Source organism: Schistocerca piceifrons, chromosome 9, assembly GCF_021461385.2.
Source record: "Schistocerca piceifrons isolate TAMUIC-IGC-003096 chromosome 9, iqSchPice1.1, whole genome shotgun sequence".
NCBI classification, from domain to species: domain Eukaryota; kingdom Metazoa; phylum Arthropoda; class Insecta; order Orthoptera; family Acrididae; genus Schistocerca; species Schistocerca piceifrons.
In genome coordinates this window covers 182,400,849-182,414,940 of record NC_060146.1, presented here as the reverse complement: position 1 = coordinate 182,414,940, position 14,092 = coordinate 182,400,849, and the positions used below count along the sequence as shown (strand labels likewise).

The 14,092-nt window shown below is 42.6% G+C and overlaps 1 protein-coding gene across 3 annotated transcripts in view; it reads left to right on the top strand.

The window, feature by feature from the left end:
• The window catches only part of LOC124717279, a 32,672-nt gene that overhangs the window by 6,811 nt on the left and 11,769 nt on the right, over positions 1 to 14,092 (top strand). For all 3 annotated transcript variants that reach the window (XR_007005730.1, XM_047244095.1, XM_047244094.1), the window contains exons 2-3: positions 1,692 to 1,811; positions 5,735 to 5,813. Coding sequence is in view for 2 of the 3 variants with exons in the window: in XM_047244095.1 (XP_047100051.1) it covers positions 1,692 to 1,811; positions 5,735 to 5,813 (199 nt within the window). In the remaining variant the exon portion in view is untranslated. The remainder of the gene's footprint in view (positions 1 to 1,691; positions 1,812 to 5,734; positions 5,814 to 14,092) is intronic.

The window sequence follows — 14,092 nt, the reverse complement described above, 5'->3', positions numbered from 1 at the left end:
CGGGCAGCACTTGTAAGTTCACAATAATCTCCTCATGAGACCGCACCGTATGGAGCCACGCGAAAATTTTTTTGGAAATTTGTGGTAAGTTCCTATGGGACCAAACTGCTGAGGTCATCGGTCCCTAGGCTTACATACTACTTAATCTAACTAACTTACGGTAAAGACGAGGCACACACCAATGCCCGAGGGAGGACTCGAAACTCCGAGAGGGGGAGCCGCGCGAACCGTGACAAGGCACCTAGTCCGCACGGCTGGAGTCACGCGAGATCGCATATAAACATTTTACGAGGGCAAATAATCCTTCCACTTTGGTCGAAGACTCACAGTACTAAGTTCGCGGTGTTGACCAGAGTACTAGTCGTAGACTATGTATGTACACTGCTCAGCAACATTAATGTGACTGCTGGTAAAAATCCCGAGTAGCCAACTTTTGCAGCACGACCCACTGTGAGATGTGCTGGAAGAGTGTCAGTGAGGTTCTGGGAGGTACCGACAGGGATGTGGAGCCATGCCGACTCCAGTACTGTAATCAGCTTCGCCAGGTATCTCCGTTGAGGATCCCTGACGCCAACAGCACGATCGAAAATGGTTCAAACGGCTCTGAGCACTATGTGATTTAACATCTGAGGTCATCAGTCCCCTAGAACTTAGAACTACTTAAACCTAACTAACCTAAGGACATCACACACATCCATGCCCCAGGCAGGATTTGAACCTGCGACCGTAGCGGTGGCGCGGTTCCAGACTGAAGCGCCTAGAACCGCTCGGCCACAACGGCCGGCAGCACGATCGAGGTGGTCCCACAGGTTCTCGATTGGGTTCGGGGAGTTTGAAAGCCAGAGGAGTACGGTAAACTCGTCCTGATGCTGTTCAAACCATGCATGTGCACTGCGAGTTGTGTAAGACGTTGCATTGTTCTGCTGGTAGATGCCATAGTGCCGAGGAGAAACAAACTGCATGTAGGAGTGTACATGATCCCCAAGCATGCTTGTGTAGATCCAGAACGACGAGATCGAAACACCATACCGACATACCGACTCAATGGTAAAAAAAAAATTACCAGAGAAAATAGTGAAGCCTATTCAGAGGGATAACACCAGGAAGGAGAGAGTGACAGATTCTTATTGACTGTAAATCTTCAACTCGCCTCACTTTAAGAATGAAGTGAGTTTCTGTATTAGCATTCTAGGCCCTTTGTCAATTGGTTGACACGTTTGCCATAGTTAATCCACTGTGAATCTCACACATTGTCCAGCAGCATTGAAACCACTTCATTGTGAAACTTTGTCACTAATCCAAGTTTCAAGAACCTTAGAATATACTCACAGCAAACGTTATGATGTGGAACATGTTGGTTGGACAAAAGGCTTGTCAGGCGTTCTATTTCCGTGAGTAGATTAACAATTTGAGTATTGCCGTTCTTTCTGTGAGGCAACATATTTTTGCTTCTAGTTTTGTACCTATACGTCGGTGGCAGAGTTCTTCCATTCACACATGCAGTAAATCTAATCTAGTGAAATACGAGTGGATAGGCCAATAATAAGGAAGTTACACAATCAGCTGACCAGCTGAGGGTACTGATTGAATGCGGTGTAATCAGTTTTGTCACTCACCTCTCTTAACTGTATTACCAGTAGTTTCTAAATGTGCTTCAAGCCGTTGTATATAATGTGACCTTCATCCCTTAGTTACAGAGCAACTCACCAGTCAGAAAACCCAAGAGTGTTGCAGTGTTGGTAGTTCCATGCAAGTGTTCCTGTGGGTCCTACCTCATGACTGGCACCATCATCACTTCTGTCTTCTGTCTGGTGAGTACACAAGGGAAAAACTATGATGGTAATTAAAGCATTGCAACTTCACCAAGGTGCTTTTCTCCACTATTGGTGTGTCCTATAATTCTATAATTTCACCTTTCAACGTTTTTTTATATTTATTTTTTAGCCATCGTCCTTTCCACTGGTTAGATGCTGTTCCATTTCTTCCTGTCTTCTGACAATCTTCTGCCCTCATGCTCTATAATATAATATGCACGTTCAACTCTCTACTAGTCACCTACCATTGTATCCTCCTACTATTTCTTCCAGTGTAAGGTTAGCTGATCCTAGATGCCGTTTGCAGGAGGCACAACAACCTCTCCCTTCCCCTGTTTAGGTCCTCCCATAAACTTCATCTCCTAATTCTTATTTTTCTATGTTCTCATTTATTTTTAACTTTATCTGTCCACCAAACCTTAACGCCCCTCGATACAACTCTGTTTCATACGCTTGCAGTTCCTTCTTTTTCTTACAACAGTCCACATTTCACTACTTCATAAACCTGTGTTCCAGCTGTATCCGAGTACTTCAAGGCACTAATTCCTCAGTTCATTATCGTCTTATGTCTAGCCAGTCCTGTGTAACCGTCCATATCAGACAGGGGAAATCTGTAGTGCTTCTTCCACTACATTTTACCACCTTCTTCTTTCAACTCATGACCTTTGCCTTTGCTTAGTTTATCCTTAAGTTATACAGGGTGAGTCGCTAACTACCGCCACCAAGAATAACACCGAAAGTATGATAGGAGCTGAAACGTTTGTGGGACAAAAGTTGCATTGGACAACGGGAGCCATAATATGACGTTGGTTTTTTTTTTTTTTTTTTTTTTAATTGGGATGCTATTGTTTGGTACTTATTTTCTGATAGCGGCTATCGAAACAAATCGAATGATATGTAACAGTAAGTTCTTTGAAAGTCGACGAAGGTCACAAAGGTAGCATGAACGTCCATTTACAGAAGGTGTTCGAAGCTATGGACATTGGTATCAATGCAGTGCTGCAATCTTCTTATCATGGATTGAGTGGTATTCCTGATCACTTCGACACTTGTCGAACCACATGCTCTGACAATTCTCTCTCGCATATCTTCATCTGTACTTGGAACGTCTTTATAAATAATGGCTTTTACGAATCCCCACGACAAATCTCCTCCTCGTCCAATCCAACGATTTAGGAGTTGTCTCTGAAACTCATTTGTAGCCATCAGCGAAAAATGTGCCGAGCGACCCATCATGTTGATACCACATTCTGTTCCGTGTTCCTAATGGCGTTTCTTTCAATAACAGGCTTAATTTTTGTTGCAGGAATGTTGTGTACTTCCTACCATTAAGATTTCCTTCGATGAAATAGGGGCCTATAATTCTGCCCTCCAGAATACCACACCTTACAGTCACCGGCCACAGTTTTTGATGTGCAACTTGCCAGAGCCAACAATTATTTTCAGTTGCCCAATAATGCATGTTATGCAAATTAACATTTCCATGGTTCGTGGATGTAGCCTCGTCAGTAAATTAAATCAAATTAATAAATTTCTCATCCCTCTGAATCTGAATTCTCACTGAAGTTGAGCCCATCGGCAGAATTCAGTGCGACGGATACAATCTGTATCAGTTAATTCTTGGTGGCGACTGACATGGTAAGGATGATATTTATGGCGATGCAGAACACGAACAACACTACTCTGACTCATGCCAGAATCCCTTGCGATTTGACACTAATTAACACAAGGATCTCGAATCACAGTGGCAAGAGTACCAATTTCCGTTTCCTCGTTAGTAACTTTCCTTTGCCGGATATGTTTCCGATGCGTTCAAGATCCAGTTGTTCTCAATTTATCATACACATATTTAAACGTACGACGTGTAGGGATATCTTTGAGGGTATAAGTCTCTAGCTCTCAGTGAATTTCGTTGGCATTCTCCGTAAATGAGAAGCACATCGACTTGTTCTTCGAACGAATACACCATCCACATTCGCTTGATTGGACGATAGTAGTCTTACCGTTCTTATTAGTGTTGTATGGCGAAACCTTTGAATGGTGTTTACATGTCAATGGCATGTTAGATGGATACGCCGTATTCGGCAAATATTTACTATTTGCACGATACATGAGAGAGAATTGTTAGAGAATGTGCTTCGATAAGTGCCGAAGTGATAAGGAACACCACTCAATACACGAGAAGATTGCAGCACTGTATTGATACCAACGGCTATCACTTCGAACACCTTCTGTAAATGGACGTTCATGCCACCTTTTTGATCTTCGCTGATTCGTTGTTCTTCAAAGACCTTACTGTTACACATCATTGGATTCGTTTCGACAGCCGCTAACAGAAAATAAGTACCAAACTATAGCATTCCATTTAAAACAAAAAGAAAAAAACAAGTCTGACCTTAATATCTCTGACGCGACCCCACTTACCAACAAAAATCAATGTCGTATTATTGCCCCCGTTGTCCCATGCAACATTTGTCCCACAAACTTTTCAGCTACTCTCATACTTTCTGAGTTATTCTAGATTTCGATAGTTAGTGACTCACCCTGTATACTGTGGCAAGTGTTCCTGTCTATTCATTTCCGCAGTTCTCCATAGGTTGACGTGCCAATCCATACAGAAAGGTTATGTCAACTGGCCTAAATCTGTCTGATACAAACAACTTACAATTGTGCGAGAAGCGTATATTCACTTGATGGATGTCGCGGTATTCGATTTTGTGAGGCAAACGCCTTTTTTTGGGGTTCGGAGTAAACACTTTTTGAGGCTGCCTACATTCCATATTGAGAAAGTAAATCCTTGACCGATGGAAGCATTGTTGCCAATTATCAGAAACAATTTGCACGAGGTTGACGCCAGTGCTGCCATAGTTGCTTACAACTGCGGCAGCGCTGAGGCACTGGCGTAGCAACGTAAACTAAATCCAATTCCTTGAATGGTTGTCGAAGATGCGCAAAGTATATGCACAAAGCGCACTTAAACTCTAAGGTATTTCCTCTCACTCTACCTGTTGTAACTTTCCCATTATATAATTAGTGACAGGTAGAAATTTAATGTGACCAAGTACATCGTAGAAATACGAATTATGATATCACTGCAATGGAAGGAAATGGCAATCCAGGGAATGCTGACTAATTCTCACTAAGTTCATTGCTTGTTTGCAAACGTTCATGGTCTGTTTATAAATTATAGTATTTGTTGACCATCTTCACGATGTGGACAGTCTCGTCGTTGGCAGACTTCGTATGAAGACTCAGAATGCTGGATGTCTTATTATGGTTATTATTTCTGGATATGCTGGACGTATTCCTCAATTGATTTTTATTTTCATCGCCATATTGATGTAATTGTTTCTATTCTATGGGCTTAAATCATTAAAGTAAATGTCATAGAAGGTTATCTATCAGTAAATATTGGACGGCACAGGAACTTAAGTTAATGGGCTAAGAGTTATTTTTATCTCCACCCATTAAGATATACTATAGGTCACTGAGCGCTATCTTCAGAACATCCAGCTGGATTCTTATAGTTCACGATTATTTCTGAAATTGGAGTGTTGGCATACAGCTCTCTTGAGACCAACATATATGTTTATCGTTTGGCCCAATATTGTTTCTTAGCAAGCTATACAAAGAGTCCATGGTTTGTCAAATACTGCAAGAACGCTGAAAAACCAACCAATTTTTTTTTTCCCAAGTGTACGTCTTTCCCCTCCTTTGTTCTGCCGAATCTATGAGGTGAGTGCATGTTCATTTATACTTTCAGGAAAGGTCAACGTTTTCTGCGTGACACCAGTAAGATACTAAACAGTAACACTGTGAACGCTAAGAAGCAACAATCTGTCTTTGAATAAAATATATCATTACAATATTTCAAGCATAATCTGGAACCAATTGAGTACAAATGTATTTTTCCATTACAGGTTTTGTGCCTTGTGGAGATAGCAACATTAGCGTACATTTCGCTCACCATTGATACTGATATGAACAGGCTGAAGCCAGGTAAGAGTCTACACTCAACATATTTCTTTGCTGTAAAAAGCCAGTTTCATTCCAAAACTAATGAAAAACTAGTCAAAGTGTACTTTATCTGTATACTTCATCATATTCATGAAAAATTAAATCGAAGTACAAATTTTTCGTTCCAACACTTTTTAAAAGTTTACATTTGTGCAGTTTCAACTGGCTTATCAGGTGAGGCTATGGAGGGCGCTGATTACGACTTCAGCGTTACGATTGAGTACCCTGTAAGCTTTAGCAGTGATCGTTATTAGGAAGACCCTGAGCCTGCGTAGTGAGAACGCGTTTGGTGCCACCGTTGCTGATGCTATCCCAACAGTCTTCCAAGCTCTATCCACGACTGGCGCAAAAAGTTTTTCTTCTTCTTTCCTTTGTTTCACGTCATATATGATGAGTTGCCCTTTGATAGATTATGAGCTCTTCTTCAATTTCAAGCTTTCTTTTCAACCATTTTCCCTTAATTTTCGCCGGCCGGAGTGGCCGAGCGGTTCTAGGCGCTACAGTCCGGAACCGCGCGACCGCTACGGTCGCAGGTTCGAGTCCTGCCTCGGGCATGGATGTGTGTGATGTCCTTAGGTTGGTTAGGTTTAAGTAGTTCTAAGTTATAGGGGACTGAAAACCTCAGCAGTTAAGGCCCATAGTGTTCAGAGCCATTTGAACCTTAATTTTCTTATCATAACTTTCTTTCCTTTCTTCATCCTTTTGTCGAAGTTCTTGTCTCTTTGTTGTTTTTTTTTCTTTTTTTCTCTCCTAGAATGCTTTTAATTGGCCAGCTTCATACTGTTTCAGACTGTTGCAGAACGATTTGGATTTTTTCAACCCTGCTCCACGCCCAGGGATGAATGTAATGAAACTGAGAGATATTTTCTTTTTTGTTGTCATTAGCCTTAGTAGGAACACCTGAACAAACGGGTTGTGTTGTTTTGGATTCTGATAGCTTCGAATGTTCAACAGTTGCTTTCGAATTGAGATTTTTTCTCTATGTTTAATCTTCATCTTAGAAACAGTTCCAGCGCCAATTAATCTACGCGATGAAACTGGATGAGAGATGGACTCATTAAATCCGTCAGCTGAAAGCGTTTTCACGTTTTTACCATGTTTCCTTGAAAGTGGTAAGTTTTCAATATCGCTGTTGGAATAAGAATCGTCAAGTATGGTTTTTTTTTTTTCAAAGTGTACAGGGACACCAAGCAAGTCATCATCTTCTATAGAGTTATGCTGCAGAGTTATATTCAGTCTTTAGAGGACACAAAATTACTCTTGTTCATGACTGGAATAGAGTGACAGAGAGACGAAAAATTTTCCCTGCAATATTTCACAGCCAAAAAGACTTATATAAGTAGTGTGATTATCTAGAAGTAACAACAGGTTCCAGTTTCATCCTCTTCCTGGAAAATACTATAGCTGGCGGTGTATAAATACCTGAAACACACAAATAAACAATAATACTACATTTTGACCTTCTTCTGCTGAACGGACCTCTTTGTTACTCTCTGGCGAAATTACTTTAGTTGTTTTCTGAGGCACTGTTGATAGCCCCAATTCATCGCTATTGAAGATCGTATAAGGAGGAAATTTCTTTCATATTTTCAGTCATAAAAATTCTTTCAACATGTATTTTACACACATCAAAAAGGGTTTTGCATCACCTCGGTTCCGAGAGTTCCAGAACCTGTACAGAAAATTGGAATAGAGATCAAAATAAACATCATTTCCGTCCTTTTTATTGCACATGAAAACCACGCATTGCATGTTGTACCACCATACAGCGAGATCTTCAGAGGTGGTGATCGAGATTTCTCTACACACCGATACCTCTAATACCCAGTAGCACGTCCTCTTGCATTGATGCATGCCTGTATTCGCCTTGGCATACTATCCACAAGTTCATCATCAAGGCACTGTTGGTTCAGATTGTCCCACTCGTCAATGGCGATTCGGCGTACCGTAGATCCCTCAGAGTGGTTGGTGGGTCACGTCGTCCATTAACAGCCCTTTTCAATCTATACCAGGCATGTTCGACAGGGTTCATGTCTGGAGAACATGCTGCCCATCCTAGTCGAACGATGTCGTTATCCTGAAGGAAGTCATTCACAAGATATGCACGATGTTGGCACGAATTGTCGTCCATTAAGACGATTGCCTTGCCATATGCTGCCGATATGGTTGCACTGTCGGTCGGAGGGTGGCATTCACGTATCGTACAGCCGTTACGGCGCCTTCCATGACCACCAGCGGGGTACGTCGGCCCCACATAATGCCACCCAAATACAGCAGGAAACTCCACCTTGCTGCATTCGCTGGACAGTGTGTCTAAGGCGTTCAGTCTGACCGGGTTGCCTCCAAACACGTCTCCGACGATTGTCTGGTTGAGGGCATATGCGACACTCATCTGTGAAGAGAACGTGATGCCAATCCTGAGCGGTCCATTAGCCATGTTGTTGGTCCCATCTCTACCGCGCTGCATGGTGTCGTGGTTGCAAAGATAGACCTCGCCTTGGACTTTGGGAGTGAAGTTACCCATCAAGCAGCCTATTGCGCACAGTTTCAGTCGTAACACGACGTCCTATGGCTGCACAAAAAGCATTATTCAACATGGTGGCGTTGTTGTCAGGGTTCCTCCGAGCCATAATCCATAGGTAGCGGTCATCCACTGCCGTTGGGCGCTCTGAGCGAGGCATGTCATCGACAGTTCCTGTCTGTCTGTATCTTCTCCATGTCCGAACAACATCGCTTTGGTTCACTCCGAGACACCTGGACACTTCCCTTGTTGAGAGCCCTTCCTGGCACAAAGTAACAATTCGGACGCGATCGAATCGCGTTATTGACCGTCTAGGCATGGTTGAACTACAGACAACACGAGCCGTGTACCTCCTAACTGGTGGAATGATTGGAAATGATCGGCTGTCGGACCCCCTCCGTCTAATAGGCGCTACTCATACATGGTTGCTTACTTCTTTGGGGGAGGAGGGGGGGGGTGTTAGTGACATTTCTGGACAGTGGAAGGGACTTTGTCTATGATACAATATCCACAGTCAACGTCTGTCTTCAGGAGTTCTGGGAACCGGGGTGATGCAAAACTTTGTTTGATGTGTGTATTTGAAGGCGATTGCCCTCCTCCTACTACAGTTTCCTGGCTCTCTGACGGACAGCCTGTATCTTTTCAAAGAACCTTTGACCCGAATCTTTTCCAGCCATTTCCTTTCCGTTCTTAAACCCTTTACATCAGCAAATTGACAGGCAGTTTGCACGATTTGTTTCCTAGTCGAATTATGACACCTACAACGTAATCTCTGCATTAACTTGCGAGGTATTTTTCACCATCCCGTTAGAAACCTGCACAGAAAAGTAGAAACGACCGTGAAAAAAAAACAGCAAGGTACTAAAACTCTTATAAAATAATACATCGATACTCTCATCAGGGGTGAAAAATTATTTTCTTATAAATTACATCTACAATTTCAATTCTTACGTTTTAAGGCTATTTTGCTCCTTGCCTCTTGCTTACATCATATGCAATTCTAAAATGTATGTCATTTAGTATTTCTTCGGTAGAAATTAACTTTCTATCAATTTTTCTGGTGCGCGTTCCGATGATTGTACCTGTGATATTAAAAATTGAAATTATACTTAGGCTAAGAGTTGTCAGCACAGTAAAAACGAACAATGCATACACAAAGGAAGACTGCGCACTCCAAAATTTGTGCAGTCCTACCTGAGAGTGCGTCTTGGCCACCATCGATATAAAAAACATACCCCCAACTCCCACATTCCTCCAAAAGCCTTGTCTTGCAGTATATTACATTATTCAGTAGTTAAGTGTCTGCTGTTCGTGGTGGTAAAATCGGTAATTACAGTGAACGAATGTGGTTGCTGTATCACGCTACTAAGCTGACTGACAATGTTGTACAGAATAACACATTTCTTACCTCCTAAACGTAGACGTATGGCCAAAGTGAGTCGATGGACTGTCAGATTTGTCAGGAGCGGGCTGCTAGCGTAAGATGACTGATCACGTTAGCCAATTTAAAACTGTAGTGATTGGCATCATTATCTGACATTTCTCTTATCACCATAGACAACACTAATAGGCCTATACAAACAGATATCGACAAGCAATTTAGTAATATGGTTGATACACTCAAAAATGATTTTGCACTAAAGGGAAATGACGGTGCATTCATGAGCACACTGGATAAGGGCTACCCAAGTTTCAAGGTGAGGATTGCAGAGTTTGCTATTTGCCTAACTTAATGCCTGTGTACATTCTCTCTCCCTTTAAAACGCTAACAGCTTCCTCTATTCCCTGATCGTAATTTAAGTTTAAAACATTTCACTCTTTACTTTCCGTCATTAAGGCATAAGATCTAATCCCAAGTCAGATGAAATGCATGATAAAATTTTCCAGATCGTACGAGCTAAAAACAGTTCTTAATACATTTGTGGGCAAAATGCATGACTACAGACGCAGTTCCGTTCCATGTTTTAATGGAATTGAATATCGAGACAGTTAGAATTCTGAAGTTAGCCGTGATAAAATACACGGAGCGAAAGGTGATCTACAACTTGTGCACAAGCGAGACTGCCGTTAAAATAGTTGAAGAACTTGGAAACGAAGGCAATAGTTGAGAACCAAGTGAGACAAGGTTTTGACATAGCCCGTATTTTATTCAATCTGCACATAGCGCAAGCGATGAAGGAAACCATTGATAAATTTGAAAAATACGTTAAAGTTCAGGGACAAGAAATAAAAAATTTTTGGTTTCTAACGACATTGTAATTCTATCAAAGGCATCAGAGAGGTTGGAAGATCAGTTGAATACAATGGACAGTGTACTGAAACACACTACGATGTGGACATCAATGAAAGACGAACAAGGAAATGGAATGTAGGAGAATTAAATCATGCGATGCTGTGAGAATTAGACGAGGGGATGTCATTCAGAAAATAGTTTGGGCAGCACGACAACTGATGATGTAAAACGCGGAAGTGATATTTCGAAAATATTTTCTGAAAAAATTTAAATATTTTAACATCGAATAGAAATTTAGCTGTTAGGCAGACATTTTTGGAAATATTTGTCTGGAATGGAAATGGAATTTGGGTAGTAAGCAACACGGATGAGAAGAGGAAATGTGGTGCTGCAGAAGAATGCTGAAGATAAGATGGTAAAAACTAATGAAGCAATACTGACGTACTGCGAATTTCTTGACATCAGCTGTATCAAGTATAAGTCAATTAACCAAAAGGAACTTATGAAAATTTGTGCCGCATCTGGAGTAGAACCGAGATTTCCCGCTTATCGCGAACAGTCGCCTTAACAACATCGCCGAACACAGTGGCGGAGCGGTTCTAGGCGCTTCAGTCTGGAACCGCGCTACCGCTACGGTCGCAGGTTCGAATCCTGCCTCGGGTATGGATGTGTGTGATGTCCCTAGGTTAGTTAGGTTTAAGTAGTTCTAACTTCTAGGGGACTTATGACCTCAGATGTTAAGTCCCATAGTGCTCAGAGTCATTTTTGAACAACATCGACTATCTCTGCACCGACCGAAACCTCTATGTACCAATAGAGCAGTCAGGTAATGCTGTGAGAATTCGATGAGGAAATATGCAGAAAGTAGTTTCAGCAGCACAGTAACTGATGATGCGTTATATGGACTGTGTTAAGAAAGACTAATATGATAACTAAGCGTATATATGTTCTACATTTGTACGGTTCATATACACTGAAGAGCCAAAGAAACTGGTACACCATCCTAATATCGTGTAGGGCGCCCGGGAGCACCCAAAAGTGCCGCAGCACGACCCGACATGGACTCGACTAATGTCTGAAGTAGTGCTGGAGGGAACTGACACTATTAATCCTGCAGGGCTGTCCATAAATCCGTAAGAGTACAAAGGGGTGGAACTCTCTTCTGAACAGCACGTTGTGAAACATCCCAGATATGCTCAATAATATTCATGTCTGGGGAGTTTGCTGGCCAGCGGAAGTGTCTAAATTCAGAAGAGAGTTCCTGGAGCCTCTCTGTAGTAATTCTGGAAGTGTGGGTGTCGCATTGTGCTGCTGGAATGTCCCAAGTCGGTCGGAATGCACAATGTACATGAATGGATGCAGCTGATCAGACAGGATACTGACGTACGTGTCACCTGTCACAGTGGTACCTAGACGTATCAGAAGTCCCATATCATTCCAACTGCACACGCTGCACACAATTACAGAGCCTCCACCGGCTTGAACAGTTCCCTGCTGACAGCAGGGTTCATGGATTCGTGAGGTTGTCTTCATACCAGCACATGTGTATCCGCTCGATACAATTTGAAACGAGACTCTTCCCACCAGGCAACATGTCTGCAGTCATCAACAGTCCAGTGTCTGTGTTGACGGGTCCAGGCGAGGCGTAAAGCTTTTTGTCGTGCAGTGATCAACAGTACACGAGTGGGCCTTTAGCTCCGAAAGCCCATATCGAAGATGTTTCGTTGAATGATTCGGACGCTGATACTCGTTGACGCCCAGCATTGAAATCTCCAGCAATTTGCGGAAGGGTAGCACTTGTGTTGCGTTGAACGATTCTCTTCAGGCGTTCTTACAGGATCTTTTTCCAGCCATAGCGATGTCTGAGATTTGATTTTTTACCAGATTCCTGATATTCACGGTACACTAGTGAAATGGTCGTGCGGGAAAATCCCTACCTCATCGCTTCCTCGGAGGTGCTGTATCCCATTGCCTCGTGTGCCGACCAGAACACCACGTTCAAACTCACTTGAATCTTGATAACATGCATAGCAGCATTAACCGAGCCAACAACTGCGCCAGAGACTTGTTGTTTATGTAAAAGTTGCCGACCGCAGTGCCGTGTTCTGCCTGTTTACATATCTCTGTATTTGAATACGCATGCCTATACCAGTCTCTTTGGCGCTTTAATGTATGACGGAAATGAGTAGATAATTAATATTTTTTCCCCTTGAAGATGATTGCATCAATCAAAGCCCGTAGAGAATCAATATAAAATTGTGCAGTTCATACCACAAAACTGATTTTTCCAATAAATGGCTCTGAGCACTATGGGACTTAACTTCTGAGGTCATCAGTCCCCTAGAAGTTAGAACTACTTAAACCTAACTAACCTAAGGACATCACACACATCCATGCCCGAGGCAGGAATCGAACCTGCGACCGTAGCGGTAGCGCGGTCTAGACTGTATCGCCTAGAACCGCTCGGCCACCCCGCCGGCTTTGATTTTTCCATTTTTAGTGTGTCACACTGCGTACATCCTTATATAGTAGTCCACTAAATTCATCATGTAATGCACGCAACATTATTTGGCTTCCAGCAACAGGTGGAATGAGACAACACAGAATCGAGGCTAATGTTATTATCACCGCACGACCGTCTTGGCTTGTAATAGCTACACGCATGTCTGAAGCAACAGACACTGTTAACAATCCACAGCTGTACGATATACATATGTATGTTTGGATCGGTCCGAGAAGCTTGCACGGATAGCCGAAGGGGTTTAGGTGACCTCTCGTGATAAGTATGAAATCCGGGTTCGTGTCCGAGTCGGACGTATCTGTTCATACATATCTGTTCTGGGGAGTTTGCTGGCCAGCGAAAGTGTCTAAATTCAGAAGAGAGTTCCTGGAGCCTCTCTGTAGTAATTCTGGACGTGTGGGGTGTCGCATTGTCCTGCTGGAATGGCCCAAGTCGGTCGGAATGCACAATATACATGAAGTGGTATGTATCTGTACATACTACTGGGCAGTAAATCTACAGCTGTCACTACATCTACAGCTAACACAGCTGTTGTCAGGAATTAATTTCGGACAAAAAGAGAGACTAATCAAGGGAAACAAGAGAGGTCTGTGACTCAATTTGATTAGCAGAAGGGGGAGGTTGATGGAACACATCCTCAGGCGTCTAAAGGGAGGCAATTTGAAAATGGAGGGCAGTGGTGGGGTAAGAACGGGAGGGGCCTGTATGGCCACATGGTATCTCTCCACTGGTCGACAGTGGATGCAGCGTCCTGCTGCGTCAATAAACTCGCCATCCGAATATTTCTTCCAGTATAGTGAATTCTTCACCGGGCCAAATACATGGAAGTGAGGTGCAAGAGCCAGGATGTAAGGTGGATCAGGAAGAATATCTCAATGGAGTTTTGCGGGCTTCTCTAGAGAGCGCAGACTTGAGTGAGGCCTTGCGTTTTCAGGGAATAGGAGAAGTTTGTTGTTTATTTATTTATTTTTTTTCAGTTTCCTGAG